A 24,190-nucleotide genomic window follows, 5' to 3' on the forward strand; every position below is an offset into this window, starting at 1 on the left:
AAAGGTGGGTGGGTGTCAGATTGCAAAAGTCCACATGTAATTAGTCTAATGAGTTTCATCTGTTGAAGGATGGTAAGCCCAGTATTTTGGAAAGGCAGCCCTGCTTTCAGTGCATATGCGGTTGGAACAGCGGATGAACTAGGTGGCCAAGTACACCTTATGAAGAGTGATGATGGCCTGAACTAGGTCAGTGTCTGTTGGGACAACGGAAGGGACAGACGTCAGAAACATTTCTAAGTAACACATGACTGATCACAAGCAGAACTGCTGACGACTTCAAGTTCCAGTTTGGGTGATGGTCTGTGGGAGGAAGAGCAGGCGAGGAGGACAGAGAGGGAACGGAAGCTAAGGGATTGGAGTTTCTCCATCTCAAGACTTACTGCGGTCTTGGGAGACAGAATGGCCTCGGCTATAGTACAGCGTGGACTTTTTACCTCCACACCTAAGAAAGAGTTCTTGGGAGCAAACTTTGCTGTCCCCCTCCCCTCTCAGGGCAAGGGCTGCCCGCCAGTGTGGCAGACCGCAGCGCCCACGTGCTGTCTAGGGAAACTTGCCAGGCGAACATTTTCACTTTCCCTTCACTCGCCATCACCTGTCTCCAGGACGTGACCCACGTAAGCTTTCTCTTTCGGCGATGCCTCCTCTGCAGTCCTAGGCACCCTTCTCTTCTTGCCCCGTCCCTGGGCCTTGTCATACTACCTTCGGATGTCTGTATCCTTCTGTGAGCGCCTTGGGGGAAAAGGAGTTTTATTTATCTGATTGGTCTTTGTGTATTTGTCCTTTCTCCATTTATCAATTACATTCTTCAAAGTAGCATTGTTAACAATTTGTATAGAGTGAGGTGGAGTAGAAATCTTGGAAGGAAAAAACCTAGGTGACCAAACCCACCTACCCAGCCCCAGAATACGCCACGAGCAGCACCGTGAGTGAGGAATGAGATCAGACACGGCACAGACCCCTCAGCAAGTGTCGGCCAGGGACTCATCAAAGGTACCCAGAGACCAGCGTGAAAGTGCTCCCAAAGCGACCAAATCCGGGGCAGTTTGTACATCACATAATGATAGCAATGGGTAACACATTAAAAACACAGGAACACCTGAGTTGGAGGAGAAATGGACTGTTTACAGTTTCCGGTACCGCCCTATGGAAGTAAGTAACCTTACAGTATAAGAAGCTTGGCAGAACCACCTTCATCAGCTGATCGGACACACTGAGGACACAGCATCTCTTCATGATACTCCTCCCAAAGATGCAGGGCTTGAGTCCCATCGAGAGGAAACATCAGACAAATCCACACTGAGGGATGTGTTCTACCAAGCAGCGGGCCTGTACCCTTCAAGTGTCAAAGGCAAGACAGGGGCTGCTCCAGACTTGAAGGAAACTAACAAGAAACAGCAACCAATAGCAGAGCTAAATCTGGCCTAGACACTTCTGTTGTGAAAGGCCTTACTGGGATGGCCGGAGGAATGGGAACGGAGCCTGAGGGTGAGAGGGCGGCAGGGTCACGGCCCCCTTCCTGACCATGGCGGTGGGGTGTGCAGGGACACACACAGGAAGTGTTTGGGGTGGTGGGCCATAAGGCTGGCAACTTCCTTCAGATGGCTCAGGGGAAGAACGTGCTTTTTACTGTAATCGCAACTTGTCCATAGTACGGCTGAGATTGTTTCAAAATAAAAACTTTATTTATAAAAGGTATCAGTTACTTTATTTTGGCAGTTCAATTTCTTTTTTTCTTAAAGAGGAGGTAGGCTGTTCCCACACAAGGCGGACCAGACGGGAAGAGATCTTCAGCTCCAACTTGGCCTTGTTAATTTGAGAATAGAACACTTACAAGGGACCACATCTGTCAAGCTGAAAGTGGCAGCTCAGAGCTTGTGCGGTCTCACTTCTCCCCCCAGGCCGGCTGCAGGAGTCACTGGCTCAGGGACTGCCTCAGAGCTGCGTACATCACTTGATCCTGAGAAGTGGGGAGAAGACAGAGCAGAGAGCTGATCACTGTTGAGGGTTGAACTGTGTCCCTCCAGATTCATATGTTGAGTTCCTAGGACTTCAGAGTGACCACACTTGGAGACAGGGTCTTAAAGAGGTAATTAAGTGAAACCAAAGTCGTTAGGGTGGGCTCTCATCCAATATGGCCGGCATCTTTATAAGAGGAGATTAAGACGCCAACATGCACAGAGCTCCCTCACAGAGCACGTGTCTGTGTCCACGTGCAGACACAGAGACAGTCATCTGCAAGGAGAGAGGCCTCAGAGGACACCAACCCTGCTGACACCTTGGTCTTGGACTTCTAATCTATGAACAGCTGTAAAGTGGAAAAAGGCTCTCTCCTACACTGCCCCCCCATCAATGTACCCTTTTAGATTTTCCACTGCATATACGTTTGAGCACTAGTAATATCTTTTCCTTTTCTTTTTACCTGGTGATTCCATATTCATTTTTAAAAAATTTTTTATTGTTGTTCAATTACAGTTTTCCTCTTTTTAATATAAATGGTGGCATATCATACATGATTCCAGCTTTTTAAAAAATATATATATTTAAGAGATATTCTTCAATCTTTTTATAGTTACAACAGAATTCATCATATGATCATTCAGAGCTTCAATCTTTAACTATTATACACAATACTCCAAACAACAGATAATTTTATGCTGATGTGTATCTCTGAGAATAAAATCGTGCAAAGGAGTTGCTGGGCCAACGTCTTGTGATTCTAATTTGATCCATCAAAAGGGCTATATGGATTGACACCTCACTGGCTGCGTATGAAAGCAACTGTTTCCTCATTTCCTGGCCAAGAGGGCATGGTCAAGTTTTGAGGTTTCTGCCAAAAAATGGGTAAGTTATATCTTTTATCATCAGTAAAAGCTGCTGTAGTTGAGTAAGCAACTCATGGGCCTAAAGGCTACCGCTGCCTGCCCAAACCCCTAACTGGTTATGTCGGCAAAGAGACGGTCATAGAGCTAATAACTCAGAGCACGAGGCCGAGACTGGAGGCACGGGACACGGGGCACGGGACACAGCGTGCCTCCAGATCCGTGTCTGGACTTTGACTTCCGGTTTTCAGTCAGGCATCGTGATGAGAATGACTGAGCCTGGGAGACGAAGGGCTAACGATTTACAGGAAATGGCAGTGGCGTCCGGGGACAGGGTCTCATGGCTCAGATGGGTGCCAGTTCCATGAGCCTGGAAATGAAGGGTATCCAAATGCTGCCTGACTTCACTGCACAGTAACCATTTTAACTCATTGCCAACAACATATTAACAACGTAAGCAACAACAAGAAAGATCCGGCATTTTACACGAGAAAAAGTCACAGGGATTTTTTAACCTTTTTCTGACTTTATGATGAAGATACTTTTACTTTCCTGAAACTTATGGGTGAGTCCCTGGTGCTTAGTGTGCACAGTCTAGCTCCAAGAAGACAAGAAGCTATTCGTGAAAGAGGGCGCAGCAAGTCCAACAGTTCGTGGATGAGGCTCAGTAAAACCCTGAGACCGTAACAGCACACACAGGACGTCGCTGTCTGCGCTCCAGTCTCTAAGACAGACGCCAATCAAATCTCTCAAGGGCGCTCACAGAGGCGGTCACTTCGCTTATCTTCATGAATTCCTGTCTACTGTCCAAATTCTAGCCTCTTTCCTCTCTACATTTAAGAGCATTTCTTACCTTTTTTGATATAGATGATTTTACTTTCCTGAAAGCTTCTTCAAAATGCTTCTGACTAATCTTGAGTTCACCTGTGGAACAAATGCACAAAAATACACATCTGGGTATAGCATGCTAGCTACTTGTGATTCTAACCTAGTTTTTTTCGAGAGGCTTCCAAGAATTCAAGAAGAACACCGAGGTCCTCACTGGTGAGGCTCAGTGGGTTGGGCACCCTCCCACAAACCAAAGGATCTACAGTTCAATTCCTTGTCGGGGCACACGCCTGGGTTGTGGGCCAGGTCCCCGGGTGGGAGGTGTGAGAGAGGCAACCAATCAAAATTTCTCTTGCACATCGGTGTTTCCCTCTCTCCGTTTTTCCCTCCCTTCCTCTCTAAAAATAAATAGAATCTTAAAGATATATATATAAAAAAAAGAACAATGAGGAAATCAGTGATGACATTGGTTCTAGTCTTTTTCAGAACAGTGAATATTGTTCTGAACCAAATATAGTCTGTTCATCAATTTTTTAGAGCCTTTTTCCTTTTAATTTAAATTATATATTTATGAGCATATTTAATTTTACAGAAATGCCTAAGTTTTATGTCATACATTTTAGTGCTATCCTCTCCCACCAGCAGTCAAAAGTTTATTTTGGGACAAATTACATATAAAAGTACTTTGGCCCCGGCTGGTGTAGCTCAGTGGAGTGAGCGCAGGCCTGTGAACCAGAGGGCCACTGGTTCAATTCCCAGTCAGGACACATGCCTGGGTTGTGGGACAGGTCCCCGGTGGGGGGCACTGGCAAGGCACCGCACACTGATGTCTCTCTCCCTCTCTTTCTCCTTCCCTTCCCCTCTCTCTAAATATAAATAAATAAAATCTTTTTTAAAAAATAAAAAGTACTTTGTCTTTAATTAGAGAGAGATTCCTATTCCTTTAAAAAACAGTCCATGTGTTCTACTTGTTTATTAGCTCCCAGCTTTGCTGAGATATTGTGGGCACGTGAAAGTTTAAGGGAAGCAGCGTGACCACACGATACAGGCACACACTGCAAAATGATGAGCCTAAGAAGGTCAGTTAACACCTCCGTCCCCGCTCACGATCACCTTTATTTCCGCGTGGTGGTGATAACTGCTAAGACCTTCTTTCCTAACAACTTGCCAGTCCGTAACACAGTGCTGCTAACTGCATTCATGGTGCAGAAGGTTACACCCTGTAACCCATCCATCTCGCTGCAAGGAGTCTGTGCCCTTTGACCGGCACCCCATGTGCCCCACCCTCTGCTCACCAGAGTTTAACGCAGTACCACCCAAAGAGACCTACCACTCTTACACAGATAACCCTTTACAGGCCCTGTGCGTACTGTGTACCTTAATAACGATGTTTATGAAGAACCAACATTGTTCTCTTTTAAGATAATTCAAATATATTTAACTGGGAACAGAAAGTAGAATTCCACAGCATTTAAGAGTGCAGACACACGATCAGATGCTGTGGAATTACAATAGTATAATATACACGGTGGGCAAAAGTAGGTTTACAGTTGGGAGTATGGGAGTTTATTTTTTGTATTATTTATCATTATTTTCCCATATAAACTGTAAACCTCCTTTTGCCTCACCTCGTATAATACGTAGATAATATCACAACATTCGATTAGAAAGGGGTTCTAATTCTTTATGAGGTTATGCCATTACTCAAGTATTAGCAGTCAAACGACTAAATGTAAGTAGGGCTTGGCTTACAATATCAACATAACAACTTACATGATAATTTATATTCAAAACAGTAAACTTTCTACACAGATACAGGGACAGAATATTTACCTAAAAGCAAAATAACATGTGTAGCTGAACACATTGAATGGAAGCAAATGGTGTTTAAGTCTCAGTAAGATGCTAATGTAGCGATTTGCAACCTCTTTTATCTCATGACACACATAAACTAATTACTAAAAATCTGCTGCACACCAAAAAAATGTATTACGTTTTTTGCCGATCTAACAAAAAATGGTATAATTTTGACTGCTTTACCAATAAATAAATAAATAATAGAAATTACCTACCCTTCTTGCTCTGAAGTGTCTTAAAAAAAAAATCAGGTGCCTACACTTGTATAGAGGGATTTCTGGTACCAAGAATTAACCAATCAGATGCAAGTTTATGCCATGTGACCGGTAATATGCAACTCTATTATATGACCTGTATATTCATGGTTCAAGACAGAGCATTCACACCGGACGGCCACTGTTGTGCTGGCTGCTGTCACTGTTTTATCTGACAGTCTGAGGGGAGAGAGGTCAGTGCCCCTGACTAAGTAATCAGGTATTGCATGTTTTAAAAATTCCTGCAGTGCACTGGTTGAAAATTACTGGGCTAATTATATCCTGCCTACTTCCAAGAGGAATTTAAAATAGATCACAATAAAAGAAGTTCAGATAACTGAAACATAATCTAGGCTGAGCACATGTAAAGTCCCCAAGGACAGACAACTGGAAACGCCACCTGCAGCAAAGCAGTGATGGCAGGACCTGTTCTACGCGTTTACAGATAACGTCCGAACAGACTCACTAGTAGCAGCCAACACACGCACAGCTACACGACTTGCTCATCTCTGGTTACTGAACACATTCCCAGAGAGGGCAGCGTACTAAACCACAAACCATGTTTTTTACAAGATATTCTAATTTTGCTAATTATATCTCACTTACTTCCAAAAGGAATTTAAAATAGGTTATAATAAAAGAAGTTCCGGTAACTGAATCTTAAAACTGAACAAGAAAGAAAACTCGGAGCCTTCGTGATTAAGACGTGTGCTGACAAATCCGAGCTACTACACACGTGCAGCTGTGCTGTAAGCAAAATGTTGCTCTAAATTCTTGGAGGACAATGACAAAAGGGAAAAGAAAAAAAATCAGCACAAATAAAATAAGGTATCTTTTGGAAATGTGCTGAACAAAAGGAGCTCAGTACAGACTTGAACTTTAAATGAAAGTACAGATTTAGAGGAAAAGGCAGGTCTTTTGAATTAGGAATTCTACAAGTACTGTAAAGAATAGCCGTAAATTGCAATTGATCAAACAATTCATTGTCACAGGAACCAAGCAGAAGCTGTTTCTGTAGAAGACCTGGTTGGAATCCTTTTTGGCTACACACAAATCATATGAAGACACTGTCAAATGTGAAGAATGTTGCAAAGCTGTTGAGATGGCCCCAAATAGTCACATAATAGCACATATCGATTTTGTATTTCGAAGTGAAAGTCTACCTATATGGTAGGTTATTTCAATATTCATTTCTCCTTGTGTGTGTGTTTTCTAAGCAGTCCAATTTAGGCTGTGAAAGTAGATATTACTTTAGCAAAAGAATGAAAAGGTTTCCCAAGACTGATAAACAGACCAAACTCATGATGAAGTCAGTGAATGGACCCACTTGCCTAAGTCCAAGCATTTGAATATGATAAGGAAAGATCTAATACTTTTTGTTAGAAAGGTACCAAATAACTTTGCTATAATTATAACTGTCAGCCATAGAGGTATACTATATTCTGAAACGTTTCTAAAGATCTCATTAGAAAATATCAGCTTTAATATCATAAATAACAGACGTGAGAAAATGGTCATATGTTAGGTCAAAAGTGGTTTTAGATACCCAGAGTGGTAACTGATTGGAACTGAGAGATTCTGAAGAGAATCATACCTCTTTCATTTCCACTTTTCTGTCTTGCCATTTCCTGTCTCAGGGCACACAGAGAAGCTTCCCGCACCAAAGCAGAGAGATCCGCGCCCCTGCAATAAAAGAAGGGTTCTTATTTATTCTTAGGTACTGTTTAGACTTGAAAGAAGTCTGAGAGCAATTTTCTTTTACGTCACATATTGAACAATCAGAAAAGAAACTGACCAATAAAGGTGGGAGAAACTGATTCGAGACTGACAGACTCTTCACTGTGAATTTTCGTCCATGCAGCCTGTGCTAAAATGCTGATGGCCCATTCCTATGTCACCTAAGGTCTAAACCAAGTTCTATAAAAGTCATTTATGGATCTGTGTTCAAAGAGGGAAAACACGAAGGCTGACAAGTCTTTGATGCACTTGATTCAAGCTCAAGTAAGGGGACTCATCCTAGTTACTTGAAATAGGACAAGAACTAACAAGCCTCCATTTAACGATCCTGTGTAATAATGCATCGAGCCCACACGACTCTTGAGTTCAATGAATCGATGAACGACACTGGTGCTGACGGGCGTTTCATCACATTACACCATCAAGTTCTTGGAGATTCTTTGAGAAAGAGTTTGAATTTGGGACAAAAACCTTATTTCCGAACATCAGCCCAATTTAACACACAATGGTGATGATCCACATGACACATAAAATTAAAGACACAGAGTTTAAATTATTAACTGAATCTAATGCTTCTGTTGTAAATATCAGGGTTATAACATCACTTAATAATCTCGTACGTGCTGGGCTAGTCCTTCCCTTCCGTACTTTCAACTCTAACACTGGCGCAGGGACACCACTGACAGGCAGTCCCGTAGTGTCTCTCAAACCATGAAGACAGTGACATTAAAACCCAAAACGTCCACCCTTCACCTTCAACTCTAACCCTTTAAACACGAACACTCCACATGATATAAGCCAAAAGATTTAGCTCAGGGTAAACTCAGCAATGTAAATGTACATCCAAAGAGCATGTCCATGTGGATACATTTACATTAACATTGTACGTATAACAGAAAATCTTACTCACAGAAAATCTTTTCAGACTTTAGCACAGAAAGCTGTAAACTACTCACTTAAGTCTCCTTAGTACTAAGTTCATTTAATGACAGACTGGTGTGGATTCAATTCCCAACTAGGGGAGAAATATATCCTCCTTAAAGGGAAGGAGGAGCTTTTACATCTGCCCCCCCACCCCTGCCTGGAACTGACCACTTCCCCTTCACTGCTTCTTAAATGAGCCAGCTTCCGGCCTGGAGCGTAGCATCTCTCCTGGGCCTGCTGGAGCGGCTGATCAAAGATTGGGACTCAGAGCCCCAGGTGTCTGTACATGAAAAACTGGAGACAAACCACACCCCTAGAAATGATCAGCGTGGCTTCCAGGGAAACCACACTGTTAAAGAGATGGTTATGCCAAGTCCTCAACCAGGACTGCAGACTACCAAGTACCAGCGGTGCCGCCGGTACACGTGCTATTTGGAGGTGCATTCACACTGCTGAGTAACAGGCCCTGAAGGCCTCGCTGCACTTGGCCTGAGGACGCCCTTTGTTTGGCTTTGCCCTTCAGGAACAGCATGAACCTCAAGTATATTGTGGACAATCAACAGAGCTGTTCAAACAAGCCAGAGGAGATGTCTTCCTCTGTTAAACTTGGGTTTCTTTTTTCTCTGTACACAGAAACAGGGAAAGTTAACAAACTTCATTAAAAACATATGAGGAAAGCAACAGAAACTACAAAAATATGAGCTCTGAAGGCAGAAACGTTTTTGTCCTGCTTTTACTGTAGGCTGCGTGGATGATCACGGGTAGGTGTGCTGTGAAAATGAATCCTGAGCCTTGGACAATGAGACACTTGTGGATGACCCTCTTGTAAATGCTGAAGCACCTGGGTAACCGGGCAACCAGTCACGCCTATGCTGGAAGGACAGACAGACAGTGTGTGCAGGGCAGCAGAGGTGGTCAAGGTAGCTGGGGAACACGAGCCAACAGGAGAGGACCCCCCCTTCCTCGGAGCCACCACGTGCGTAGCTGCCCCACCCTGAGAAAGGGCCAGAGCCTGCAGCGGTGCTCCACAGGACACCTAACTCAGCCCCCTCCCCCGACACCGCCACTCCCCCTCACTCCACACTCGGAAACTGAGCCTCAGGGAGTTAAGGAACTGGAGCCTGAGACCCTTACGAGTAGCCTTCGCAGCGATGGTCCCCAGCAATCGCTTCCAGAAGCACATCTGCGTCCAGTGGGGGTTTGGTGCCATTCTAAATGAGAGAGAAAAAACGATTTTTCACTGAGGCTTTAAAGACCAATTCTCTTCCACCTAATAGGGTCTTAATAAACAGTGCTGCCTACTTGACTACATGAATATAACTGGCTCCCAGAGCAGTGTTGTTAAGAACTTTACAAATTTCAAGTTTGAGAAATGAGGTTAAGAAGCAGGCTCCAAACCTGGGCAAGCTAAAGGCAATTTATGCTTATAAAGTCCAAAGAATGTGCCTGCAGTTGCAGCAAAAACAAACCACCACCAAGGACAAAACCACCGCCTCAATCTTCCCAAAGGTGAAGAAACACATTTCCTTTGCTGATTAAATGTGACAAAGACTTGGGCAGTACTGAGTCTGGATGTGCGTGTTGCTTAGTTTTTGGCTGGCTAGGGAGGGAGAAATAATATTGAAACTGGCCAGCACAGAATGAGCAGGAAACTGCTCTACAATAAAAGCCAAAAGCCCTCTGGTCAATGTGTTCTTTCCTAACCCTTCACCTAAAACGTAATTCTGACTTTGGCGCCAATTCCCCTTTAGCTAATACCAAGAGATGCTAGAAAGGACAAGATCAGAATAGTCTGAGAATTCCCACAACACCTAACATAGTATCGTGCATACATATGGTATGTGCTTAATGTCATTCTTAGTATCTCTCTGAGGCAAATAAAAGTTTTTAGTGATTTAAAAATGTATGACATAGTTAAGATGACAGGTTCGTATTTGCTTTACTATTCTGATTCATAACTGACATATATATAGTCTTCGTAGCAATTATTACATTAGAAAAGAGTTTAAGCAGCAGCACAGAAAAAAGTGAATAAAGGTGTACTGGGGAGCCTCACGGGAGTATTGTAAATATCAGCACAGCAGCGCTCCCAGCAGGACGCGGTTTGGAGCCAGCGCTTCGTGTAGTCACCTGCCTGTTGGCCCACGCTCAGCAGGCGCCCTCTCCTTTCCTGCCAGCTGGGCACATTTAAGAATTTCATAAACTGTACATCTGCTGGCTGCTATTATTTGATAAACGGCAAATGCTCATCTAACAAACATTCAAGAACGTTGTGTTTCTCACTCAATCCACTTTGACCTGGGAAATAACCATGGGAAAAACACTCTGTGTGACCTTAGGCAAAAAGTCATCCGGCTTTTCCCTTTTTCCTTCCTGTGGTGTGTAAAACTAGAGGGCCAGGCTGCATGATCCCTAAGGTTCCTTTAATGTAAACGTTTTCAATTTAGTCAGTTAGCCTGGAGTAGAGTGGGGTGTGGTGGGCAGTGGCTGGAAGGAGACAGGAGGGGCAGTATCTGTGTCTCTGTTATTGTTCTCTATTTTATTGTGGGATTATTTGCTTAACAAAATTGATCATTTTAAGCACTTTTAGGTGTATAACTGAGTGGCATTAAGTATATTCATACTATGTGCAACCATCCACCTCTGGAACTTTTTTCATCTTCCCAAAGTGGGATTTTGTGTGCCTGTATCACTAACCCACCTGTTCCCTCCTGCCCCAGCCCCTCCCTGGCAACCACCATTCTCCTTCCTGTCACTGAGTGTAATTGGTAACGTTCTCTTTCTTTATCCGGAGGTTAAACATGGAGTTGGACATTTAATGATATGTCTACTTTTTTACATGTATTATACTTCAATAAAAAGGCCTACAAAGTGAAAATAACATTGGACCAAGAATTAGAAAACCTGCGTTCTACAGTTCAAGCCTGCGGACCTTTGGGGAAGTTTCTAAATCTTTAGTATTTAAGTTGGTAATAAAAACCCCAGTATCTGGTCTCTAGGTGGTTAGGCGGAACCTTGTGCTGTATTCGGGAAGGAAAGGGGGGGGGAAGTCTTGTTTACATAGTGACGGTGAACGGCCCTGGCTGGTGAGGCTCAGTGGACTGAGTGGCGGCCTGTGAACCAGAGGCTCGTGGTTGCAGGCTGACTGATGTGTCTCTCACACATTGACGTTTCTATCTCTCCCTCCTTTCCCTGCTCTCTATAAGTAAACAAATAAAACCTTTAAAAAAATAAAATAAAATAGTGATGGTGAACAAGTAACAGGGACTCATTATGATGCAGTATGGAAACATCTGGGCTTTCCAAGCTACGCCTGAGGCCCGGAAAGCCTGGTAATACAGCCTCCTGGAGTTCTCAAGCCAGCCTGAGCAGGAGGTGGGGGTTAGCGAGCAGAGGCTGCCTCCTTCGACCAGAGCCCTTGTCAGACCCTTTAATGTTCACCAGAAACTATCGACATACCTTGACTGTCACACTGCACATGGATGTTCCCTTGCTCTAGTGCATGAGCTGCTACACAGTTTTACCTCAAGCTTTCTAATGCCCTGTTTTAATCAAAATTCAACCACGAGAAATAAACCCACAGATGCCTGCCTACAGGTAATTCTTTCACACTTCTCGGTATCTAAATTAATTGATTGGTTGCTGCTCCTATGCGCCCGGACCAGGGACTGAACCTGTAACCCAGGCATGTGCCCTGAACAGGAATCGAACTGGCGACCTTTCACTTTGTAGGATGACACCCAACCAACTGAGCCACACCGGTCAGGGCTAACGGAGCCCGATTTTCATGGTACAGAATGAACAGAATTCTGGAGAGAACAGCAGTGATGGCTGCACAACATGAATATACTAACGCCAAGGAACTAGACACTTAGAAATGGTTAAAATGGTACATTTAAGTTAATTTAAGTGGGATTTTTATCACTACTTTAAACACTGTAATACCATCTCAAAGCACTTGCAGACATCGAATGATCTTCCCGGCCTTCTGAGACAAGGGTGAGTTGTAATGACATTTACAGGGTAAGCCTCCTGCGACCACATCGTTTCCAGCAACACCAAACAGAACCTACAAGAAACTTCACAGTCCCAAAGATGCTGACAGGTTGCTCTGACTCACTATTCTTTTCAGACTTTTGAGACCAAGACCAAAGAGACTTTATTCCACTTTCCTCATAGTATTTTAGGTATTCACTGGAAAAAACAGGAAACTGTACATAAAACAATCTAGGGAATTGAAGAAAAAGGCAGCAAACTTTGCAACAAAAAGGTTAAACATTAAAAATGCCATTTTTTTAAATCACTTTTGGCCAACTTACAAAAACATATGTAGGCAGAAGGTATAACTTTAGAAAATATAACATCTTTATTTTTTACTAATATTTTATAAAATGTGACACTTTAGAAATAGTATCTCTTTTGGAAAAGAAACACGAATTGGAACTTTAATAATTCCCTTAGTTTTTTTTTTAAGTTTCCAACTTAAATAACGTGTTGGCTTTATTCCCCCTCCTGCCCATTCACGCCATCACCAGCCATCCGCCACCCAGGCTGCACAGAGATGTTGGAAGGATGCCTGCACTAAATGTTAACGCAAACTATTTTACAGCAGTAGAATTTGGGGTGATTTGCTTTCTTCTTTGTATGTGCTGCTGCTTGTTTTGACAAAACGGTGAAGTCAGTTTGGTACAGCCGCCTTGCAAGCTGGTATGTGACCACCATGGGGGACCCAAGTCAGCAGTGTGGTCTCTGAACTGTTTTGCTCTGGGTATTTGTAATGAGCCTCTGTCTATTTACTTGTCACCACTGCATATTTCCACTCCATTTCAAACATGCCCCGAGAACAATTCCTCTAAAGGAACAAAGATCTACAAGAACAGAAAATGTGATCAGAGTGATAGCTCAAAAATGTCAGTGTCTCTTTCATGTTAAGCGAACAGAAAAGAATGAAAAGTCTCTTCAGTTATCGAAAACAGTTCATCTTCTCCTTCGGGAGACAGAGGCTGGGCAAATAGTTAAAACAGTCACAGAAAAGAAGGTGATTAGGAGCCGAAATCACTACTTGTCTGTACTGAAGGTGGGAGAAGCGGACGCACACACACACCACCTCCCTCACTCACTTTCGTGATGGTTTTCAAGATGGCCAGGCGATCTGCTGGGGGTGGCAACCCCACAAAGAGGGTTTTGTCCAGGCGGCCTGGGCGCAGGATCGCAGGGTCAATGATATCTGGAGAAGAAGGGAGGGAAGAGTCTAAAATAAATAAAATAGGACCTTTAAAAAAGTATAGTTAACACGAGAGATGGGAAGAATACATTTTTTAAAAGAAAAAAATAGATTAGACTTTATTAAAATGAAAAGCTTCTCAATAAAACAGGTTCTTAAGAGGAAAAAAGTCCACTCCCACCTTCCTGCCCCAAACCTGCTCTCCTCCAGGATTCCCCATTTCAGACAATGACCCCTGCCCACCCCACCCCCCTTCAAATACCAGGCAGGTTTCCCCACTCTCTCTGGCTCGAAACACATCCTCTCAAGTCTGCCTCCTATTACCTCACCCCTCAGTCAAGGCCAAATGTAATGTCCACCTCCCCAGCCTAAACTTCCCCCTAAAATGCTGCCACAGCTACTTCCTAAAACATACAGTCAGTTCCCTCAGCTCCTGCTCCTCCTGTAGAATAAGACCTAACGTGGTCCAATCAGCTTACCTAAGGGTCATCTGATTCTCCAGGGCAGAGCGTCTCCAACATGCTGGCCTCAGGAGAACTTTGCACTTAACAACTACTGAGGACCCCTTGGTAACCTTTACCTTGCCCTTCCCTGACCCTCCACCCCTAGGCAGCCACCGATGTGTTCTGTCACTGCAGACTGGTTTGCATTTTCTGGAATTTTGGGTAGGCAGTATCATACAGTATGGACTGTCTACTTTCTTTTACTCAGCATAATTATTCTGAGACTCACCTAAGTTGTTATGTGTATTCGTGCTTAATTCTTTTTATGGCTGAGTTGTATTCCACTATATGGATATGCCCCAATTTGTTTTCCTACTCGTCCGTTTTTTTAAAAAAAGTATGTTTGTAATTTATTTATTTATTTATTTATTGACAGACAGACAGAGGGGAATGGAGGGAGAAAGAACTGGAAACATTGATAGGTTTCCTCACATGCTTCCAACCAGGGACCTGGCCTGCAACCCAGTCATGTGTGTTGACCGGGAATTGAACCAGCGACCTTTCAGTTTACAAGACACCACACCAGTCAGGGTTCCACTCTTCTGCTGATAAACATTTGGCTTGTGTCCACTTTCAGACTAATACAAATAAAGCTGCTATGAATAACCGTGAGTTAGTCTTTGTACAGGCATTCGCTTCTCCTCGGTAAATAGCTGTGTGTGGGATGCAAAGTGATGTGGCTATACCACACTGCAGGTGTGTGCTTAACTTGTAAAAACTGGCCAACCATTTTCAAAACTAGTTGTACTAGTCTACATTCTCATTAGCAGTGCATGAGAGTTCAAGTTCTTCCATGGCCTTAATAATACTTGGTATGGTTAGTCTTTTCAATTTTAGTTAGTCATTCTAAGGTTTGTAGTAATCTCTCTTTGTGGCTTTATTTTTTATTTTTCAATTACAGTTGACACTCAGTACTACTTTCTATCAGGTTCAGGCGTACAGCACAGTGGGTAGACAGTCATACACTTTACAGTGTTTCCCCCGGTACTGCCAGTACCCCCACCCGGCACCATGCAAAACTGTTAGAATATTACTGACTATATTCCTTATGCTGTACTTTACATCCCTGTGACTATTTCGTAACTGCCAGTTTGTACCTCTCAATCCCTTCACCTTTTCTACCCCAAACCTTCCTGACCCCTGTCCCTGGCAGCCATCAGCCATGACGGCATATCTTATCCTGTGACCCGGGGGCATTTTGATGGCTATGCTCCTGTTCTGTGACCTAGGTTTGAAAAGCCTAGGTCTCTCATTAGTGTCCTGAAACTAGCTACCACTAACACAAGAACCTCAGGGGCTGCCTTTCTAGAACGCATACGTACTCATCTACTTCTGCCCTTTAAAATACCTCCAGCACTAGAAGGGAAGTGAGAAAGGGATGGGTGGCAAGAGAGGCTGGCTCACACGCAACACTGCCACCGACGCACCAGCATCTTCAAGGTGACACACGTAGGACTGAGACCCTGACCTTTCCCATCTCCGCCCCAAACAGGGCCTCACTACTGTCTTTCCTGTCTCAGTCAGTGCCAACTCTTTCTTTCAGTTTTTCAGGCCTAACACCTGTGGTCAAGCTTGATCCACCCTCTCACATCTATGTCCAGTCCATTAGCAAACCCTGGCAACTCTGTGACACAGTACGTCCGGACTCTTTCTACAGCTCCAGGCATCTTCACCTGGCACTACACCTGGTACAACCAAACTGGTTCCCTACCCAACGGTGCCAGTGACAGAATCCCAGGTCGGAGCCCTGGCTGGTGTGGCTCAATGCACTGAGCACCGGCCTGCGAGCTGAAGGGCCGCTGGCTCGATTTCCAATCAGGGCACCTGCCTGGATTGCAGGTCAGGTCCCCAGCTGGGGGTGTGCAAAAAGCAACCGATCGCTGTTACTTTGGTGCATCGACATTTCTCTCCCTCTCTCCCTCCCTTCCTCTAAAATATTAAATAAAAAAAATTTCTTCAGGTCAGAGTCAAGACATCAATTCTTATAGGTACAATTTAAGTCACCAATATCCCAAACCTTTCAAGGCACAGTGCACTCACTCACCAATGAGATGGAGAGAAATATCCCGTCATTTCTGCTGACCCAGAAGCAGCCTAGATGCCCTTGAACAGGTGAATAAATAAGATGTGGTACACCCACAACGTGAACCATTTTCAGCAATAAAAGGAATGCAGTATTGATACATTCTGCAACATGGATGAGCCTTGAAAACACTGCTTAAAGTGAAAGAATCCAGACACAAAAGCCCACATATTGTGTGATTCCATTTACATAAAATACCCAGAAGAGGGAAATCTATAGAGACGGAGGGTAGACTGGTGGTTGCCAAGTGGGGGGAAGGATGGGGAGTGGCTGCCAAGAGACACAGAGTTCCACTCAGGGTGACGGACACGCTCTAAGATTAGATTGTTGGGATGGCGGCACAACTCCGACAACATACTCAAAACCATTGAATCGTACACTTGAGACGGGTAAAATTTATGGTATGTTGCACGTCACCAAAGCTGTTTTAAAAAAAACTAGATCTTCAGACTAACCAAACACTCGGCATGTCCAGTGAAAACTATTACAGTATCAGACGGCCTTCGTGAAACAGAAGGAGGTCTCGCCTATAACTCACTAAACAAAGAGTTACTGAGTTCTATTAGGTACCAGGGTACCTATAAATCAGCTGGGGTGATGCCAGGGCCCAGGTTAATTTTAAAAGGGCAGGACTGCGCCAAAGGGCAAGACATACAGGCTTGACTTCGGCATCAAGTCATCGCTCAATTCCCTTCAAGCAGCACTCAACCATGATCCAAGGCCACTCAGACTAGACAGGTGAGGGAACTACACTTTACTTGGAGCTCAGGTGGCTGAGTAATGAAATAAATATTTTCTTTGTAAGTTATCTTCTCTTTCATCTGACAAATAATTACTGAGGACTTACAATGGATAGCGACCTTGAACTAGAGCTAATTCTCTGCTATAAAACTGCAAACCTAATCCATACGCAGAAGCAGCTTAGATATAGTTTTTTTAATGCTTTTTTAACTGAGCCATATATAGAAGGCAGAGACACTTCCTGGATGCTGAACTGCTACTGAGACAGATGCCTATGGGGCAGAAGAGGAAGTAGTGAGCTGGTGTGGCTAAGTGGGTTTCCTGAATGATGATGTATGCTGTGCGAGGGTGTTTTAAACCAACGATACAGGGAATTAAGTGGGAACAGGGAGTTCCTCAACTGAGAACACCCTTACCAGGAGTTTGGGTTTGAAGGAGGGAATGCAAAGATGTGAGCAGGAGAGATTAAAACTAGACTGTGTGCTCGGGGTATGCTTTGTCCAAGGAGCTCCCTGCCCTTGGGGTAGCACAGGATGTGGAGAGGGTTGTCACGGCTCTTTAGAGAGAGCAGATGTGGAATGGGGAAAGGACAGTATTTTCATTTACTTTCTAAAACTCAGTACCTCAAAAATTAGGAAAAAAAAATAAAGACAGATGGAAAATAGGAGAAAAGAAGAAATTTAGAAGATCAGTTCAGGAGGTTTAACCCATTAAGTACTAAGCATACATATGAAGCAAATAAAGTCACAAAAAGGATAAGAATGACATAGATCTTTAAAGAAAAAAAAGCAATGCCTACAACTTACAGGAAAAAAAAGATTTCAATTCAAATTCTATACCCAGCCAGGCTGCTAATAGATAAATGAAAAGAAAATAAAGAAAATTTCAAATAATTGGCCTCAAAAAATTTACCTGCTACATGACCCTTCTCAGAAAAGCCACTGAAAAATGGGCTCTAGCAAAATGAGAGAGTAAACCCGGAGACATGAGAGCAGAAACAGAGGGCAAAACAAAGGAAAGCAGAAAAGGCACGTCCTGAAATAACAGCCGTTCCACCCACAGACCCAGAAGGCAGCCAGTCCACACTGGAGTGGGAGGGTGGAAAGCTCCAGAAGGGAAGTCTTTAATAATAAGCAAACAAAACATCAAAGGAATTGATACATCATCTAGATAAATAAAACGGACTGTTGTATAACACATCTGATGAAGACACGGAACATAGAAAACAAGGAAAAAGAAAAAAAGTGAGCTACTACATCTAAGAATAAAAAGGTCAGATGAAAAAGAAAACCTAACCCTGGTATTATTCTGGGTGAGCAGAGAAAATATTTACAGTCGTAACTAATATAAGCACTGAGCAGTGACCCAAAGCTGGGGTAAAACTGTACAGAAACGTCAGGGGCGGGGGGACAGCACGCTCTCCCTCTCGGGGGCACGCCCACACCCTTCTTACCTCCCAGGCGTGCATCTCCTAAACTCCAGGGCCCCCATGAGACTAGCACCCAGGGGAGAGAAGGGCAGCAGCAGCTTGCTCCAGGCTGACCCCCTGAACCTGCCTCCCAGCCCAGCCCCCCTTTTCTGACTCTCCAGTGAGCCAAAGCAGCCCCATCTAGGCGTCCTCTAACCTAAGCCCTTCCTTGTCTCACTTGTCCCTTGCTTTAATACACGTACTCTCAACATAAAAAATTGGGGGCAGGGGGCAGAATGAAAAGAACAGACCGCATGGGGGTGAGGAGGAAGAGGTGGAGAAAGGGTGAACGTAAGAAAACAACCTTCGTCTACCTGAAAAAGAAGTTAACGGGCAATGTGTGAAATTGGTAAGAACGAACAGTTTGAACGCATTATTTGAAAACAGGGTGGCAATACAGAAAAACAGCTCAAGCAGTTTACAAGCGGTTGCACCTGGGCAGGGGATGGGGAGGGCTGGGGCAGAGAACACAGTTCTTGTTATAAGCTTTGTGGTGTCATTTGATTATTTATTCAATGTCTTATTGTCTATGCTATTCCAGTTGTCCCAATGTTTCTCCCTTTGCTCCCATCTGCTCAGCCCACCCCCACTTCCACAGTCAGTCCCCACACTGTTGTCCATGTCCCTGGGTCCTGCGTATGTTCTTTGACTAATCCTTTCACCTTCTTTTAAACAGCCCCTACCTCACTCCTCTCCTCTTACAGCTGTCAGTCTGATCCACAATTCCATGCCTCTGGTTCTATTTTGCTCGTTAGTTTATCTTGTTTGTTAGATTCCTCTTGTAAGCGGGTCTGGGTGGAGAATAAGCACGAACACAGGTAAATGTGGCAGGCAGGTAAGAAAGTCCTCCCCATGTGGATGCTGCTGAGTGTTCACGGCTGACCCTGATGGGCCCGTGGGGGACTGAGACTGGATGGGTTTTGTTGGCCCAAAGGTTCTTGGTGGGATGGAGGAAACTTCCAGCCTCAACCCCACACCTACAGGACGGGACCTGGAAATCTCCCTTGTTGGATTCCCAAGTCGCCCCCTTTCTGCTTTTTGTAAGAATCAGGATTTGTGTTCTACTTCTCCATGACTGGGCTAAGTACAGGATGATCCCAATTTTACAGACTTGGTAAGCAGAGAAAACCGAAGATCTCCCTCCCAGCCCAGCCCTGGTATCTCTGTAATTTAGGGTTTCAGTGTCATGTGTTACAAATGCCTTGTCTGCGGGACCTGAGAAATCCACCCATATACCCTGCTTGGTTTTCTCCCGAGTTACTGGTATTCTTCCATACAACTTGACCAGAGGGGCTTTGAGATGTTTTATAGATTTTCTACCTACGGGTTTGTGCCCATGACAATCATCTGTCACATTGGTAATGCAGAAGTACGTACTCATTCCTATTGGTTGGTTTTATTTAAACACTAATGCTTGCAGCCATTAAAGAAGGAAGAAAGGCAAAGGCAGGGAGGAGCCCACTCGTACCTCCTCTCCGAAAATTCTCGTTCACCACAGTTTAAGGACAAGAAGCACAAATGACGCTGCAAGATATATAAATATAGAAATAGAACCCATGAGGACTCTAATAACCAACAATTACCCCAGTTAGACACTGGACCTTGCAGAAACCAGCCGCTGCTTCAGTAACCACCCCTCTGCATCGTTCACCAGCAGACAGCACTTCTACGGTTGAGAAATGAACTCTTGTGGGTGAAAGGGCCCTGCAGGAGCACAGGAGCCCAGCGGGAGAGGCCGGTGTGCTGGCTCCAGGTTTATGGGGCCACTAACCATCCTAAGGCATGGGCTCCAGCAAGTCACAGCTTCTCTGGGCCTCTGTCTCCTCATCTGTAAAAGAGGGCACACTCAGCACAGCTCTGAGAGAAGCAGAGCCGTCTTGTGAGGCTTCAGTGAGTGAACCCCTTCCTGCCCAGGAGGTGGTTCTCAGTAGCTGGCCCAGGACACTCATAAGAGAGGGTGCCTCTCCACTTCTTTTTCTCACACCATGTGCTCATGGCCATTCCCTCAGGGGCCCGGGCCAGGCTCCCTCTACTGTTTAGTTAGAAACTGAGCCCTGGAGCAGAGGGGTCACTGAGTGGGTAGATGCTCTGTGGGCACTGCCTCTGAGAACCACGCTAATGGAAGCCCACGCCAGAAGGAGAGGCCCTGGGAGGTGACCACTGGTGTGGGGGAGTGAGAGACATGTCAAGGAGCACCAAGGCACCAGATATGTGAAGAAGCCACCTTGGGAGGGGATTCTCTGGCCCAGCCACTCCAGCTGATGGCATTTGGGCCAGAGATGAACGACCTGGATCAAACCCTTCCTGGATGCCTTACCTTCAAAAATGTGAGCAAAGCACAAATGGCGAGTTTATGCTACTAAGTATTGCAGGAGTCAGTCAGTCAGCAATAGCTGACCAGAACATCAGGCAAGCGGGGGGGGCGCGGTTCTTAAAGCTGAGCAGAAAACAAGTTACTCACAACCCAACCACATGCCAGAGCATAGGGTACAACGGAACAGAATGGCCCAGGAAGCACGAATGCAAGTGGAAAAAGGTCTGTTTGTAACGTAGGTAGGCCTTCAATGCAGTGGGCTTGATACGGGGCAAAAGGGATGAGTGAGGTGCAGTGGGCCGGCAGACAACACTCAAGAACACTGGAAAGGACAAAAGTCAGGTACCACGAGATGATTCCACCTGTCACTTGCATCACTGGTTAAATTCAACACAGACGATTCTATTCAGTTCTGTGTTTTACAACTAAGGAGACTCGGGAGCACTGTAAAGAATCCAAAGATGAATGCAGAGATCACAGAAAACAGTACCTGGACTGTTTTGAAGGAGAAGATTCAAGTAAAAGTTAGTGACAATGAAGACCTATTATTTTCTAATCTACAGAGATCAAACTAAAGGAGTTTTTACATTAAACAGATACAACCAATGATGAGTGCAGGCAAAGACAGAAAAGGTTATTCCAGAGAGCAGACCAAAGACCGTCTTCTCGAAATCTGTTAGAAAAGCTGTGTTATCTACTTCGGAAAGGCATGAGGTGGTTGGAGACCTCAAGGTTTCTTCTAGGGAGGGAGGCAGTGGTTTTTAAGAACCAGACCGCTCCTACTGCTACTGCTGCAACTGCGTGTGACAGTGATAATCACTGAAAAGCTACTTGCCACACACCGTGGTAGGCTGCCAACATCACTTAACCTTTGTGACAGTCCTGCCCATTAGGTATTATTATCTTCATTTCACAGATGAAGAAATGATGGTTAGCAAGGTGAAGTAATACACACACAAATCGATGTGGCATAATAAAGAATACATTTGGTCTCTTGGTCCCTGGTTCCTGGCCTAGCACTTCAAACATCCTTGGAATTCCCTGAGTGCCAGGAGTCCTTATTATGCTAATGAGACGACTCTGGGCTGGCCCCAAGGTAAGTCAGCACCAGAATGGTTACCAGAAAGACCAGTCACAGGATTAGGAGACTGGCACTTGGACCCAGACCTCTGGGGAGCAGAGGGGAAGCTGAAGATTTGAATTCAATCACAGGGACAATGATTCAATCAATGGTGGCTGCACAATAAAACCCCAATAAAAACACTGGACATCAATGCTCAGGGAGCTGCCTGGTTAAAGAACCCGTCAATGTGCGACGTGTGATGTGCGATGCGCGGGGAGGGTGTGTGTGTGTGTGTGTGAGTGCTGTGCCCTGACTCCACGGAGAGAGGCCACAGAAACTCTGCGCTCCCTCGAAGATCTACCTCTATGAGTATCCCTTACAAACTGTAACTGTGGACACAGTGCTTTCCTGAGTTCTCTTAGTTGTTCCAGAGAATCACTGAACTTCAGGAGGGTCATGGGAATCCCCAGATTGTAGCAGGCTGGTTGGAGGTGAGTGTCCTGGAGATACTGCTGTGGCTGGCACCAGAGGTGGGGTGGTCTGGGAGGGGACTGACCCCCTAACTTACAGGAATGGACACTGACCCCAGGTACTTGGAGTCAGAGCTGAATTAGAATCTCTCAGCTGGGGTCAGACCAGTTACTAAGCTAGGAAGTGCTGTTGGCAGGACTCAAAACTTGTTCTGTTTGATTCCAAAGAGAGCATTTCTTTATTACCAGAGTCGAAGTATAAACAACCGCAACTTACCATTTTTCATTTTACAATAAAATGGCATATAATTCATGGAGGTTTTAGTTTCCATAGTAACTTAGAAAAAATGAAAAGCTGTATCAGCTTGACAAATGAGAAGTCCATGTAAGGAACTAAATTACCGTATCACTGCGGTCAGACAGTCAGCACGAGCATCTGTGTAGGAGCAGCTACGGCACAGCGGCTCATGCAAGTGGCAAGGTGCTAAGCAATACAAAGAGAATTTAGGGCCCACAGTAAAAGCCACCTCCAGCACTTTTAAAGTTTGGGGCCATTTTCTAAATCCTCTGAGTTCTTGTAAACTATTTTAAGTAGTAGCTGAACACAAGTCTAGGGACAGGTTTCTAGTACCAAACCTTAAAAACCTATCTCCAGGCCCTGGCTAGTGCGGCTCAGTGGACTGAGTGCTGGCCTGGGAACCAAAGGGTTGCTGGTTCGATTCCCAGTCAGGGCACATGCCTGGGTTGCAGGCTGGGCCCTCAGTGGGGGGCATGCAAGAGGCAACCACACACTGATGTTTCTCTCCCTCTCTTTCTCCTTTCCTTCCTCTCTCTTTAAAAACAAATAAAATCTATCTCTAACCTTCAGATACAATGAAGAGTCTCACTGTTGTTTCCTATAAGCTGGAGAAAAACCATGGGACAGAAATTCCCATCAGTGAATTTGTGGTCTGAAGTGTATGTTATGTGTTTTCTCTGCCAACAAGAGACCTTTCTGAGCAGAAAAACAAGTAACTCATGGAATCCAGGCAGTAATACCATGTTTTCTACTACGGCTTACACAAAAGCTTCCTAAGGTTTTGTTTCAATTTATAAATCCAAAAGGGATTTCCCAAGCTTAACCTTCCTTTCCCAGAACGTGTGTAACCGTTCCGGTTTTGAATGCTGAAGACGCAGCTGCTGCACGCACTCCCGGCCTACCTGGCCTGTTAGTGGCTGCCAGAATAAAGACCTGCTGCCGTGTTTCCAGACCATCCATCTCCGTGAGCAGCTGATTCACCACCCGGACACTTGCCCCTGTCTAAAACGAAATTAAACATAGCGTCATCAGCCCCCAATAAAAGAAAAATACATCACCTTTTTTTTTTTTTTTGCCATACGAAATAATACACTGGCTAATTTGAGTGAAATCTTTTGTCCAAAGAGAGAACAATGGCCATTTACTGACTAGTCATCACTGAACAGCCAAGCACTATACAAACATGTTCTCATCCCCGTGTCCCCCAGTTATCCCATTATTTTAGCCACAGTTTCAACAGGAAACCGAGGCTGAGAGAGGTGGCTGAGTTGTTGGTCCAGGGTCTCACAGCTAGATGAGAGCGGAGATGAAACGCAAACTCAGATCTTTCTGGTCCCTGAGACTAAAGACGTAACAGCCACAATGAATCTCCCTTTGGACAAATCTAGACTCAACTTCTGACGCCAGATCAGATTCCCTAGCATAGCAGGTGCTTCGCCTGGGACACTGAGTCTTTTTCTCTTTTCCTGGAGGCACACAGTACAAAGTACAGCTACCTCAGGGCAACATCCAAGAGAAAGAGTCAGGAGGTTGGTAAAGGGAGGGACAAATCACTTAGCTATGGGAGTTTTTACAATGCACAGTGGAGAAAATGAGCAAAATGGTGC

At 44.6% G+C, this 24,190-nt stretch overlaps 1 protein-coding gene across 1 annotated transcript in view; it reads right to left on the minus strand.

Moving 5' to 3' along the window:
- Positions 1 to 1,660: 1,660 nt before the first annotated feature.
- NVL (nuclear VCP like) overlaps positions 1,661 to 24,190 on the minus strand; it is a 55,139-nt gene continuing 32,609 nt past the window's right edge. The window contains exons 18-23 of the mRNA XM_053912526.1: positions 23,486 to 23,585; positions 13,540 to 13,646; positions 9,554 to 9,630; positions 7,353 to 7,441; positions 3,673 to 3,743; positions 1,661 to 1,957 (exon numbers count right to left, since the gene is read on the minus strand). Coding sequence (XP_053768501.1) covers positions 1,913 to 1,957; positions 3,673 to 3,743; positions 7,353 to 7,441; positions 9,554 to 9,630; positions 13,540 to 13,646; positions 23,486 to 23,585 — 489 coding nt within the window. The 3' untranslated portion in view covers positions 1,661 to 1,912. The remainder of the gene's footprint in view (positions 1,958 to 3,672; positions 3,744 to 7,352; positions 7,442 to 9,553; positions 9,631 to 13,539; positions 13,647 to 23,485; positions 23,586 to 24,190) is intronic.

Source organism: Desmodus rotundus, chromosome 10, assembly GCF_022682495.2.
Source record: "Desmodus rotundus isolate HL8 chromosome 10, HLdesRot8A.1, whole genome shotgun sequence".
Lineage (NCBI taxonomy): Eukaryota > Metazoa > Chordata > Mammalia > Chiroptera > Phyllostomidae > Desmodus > Desmodus rotundus.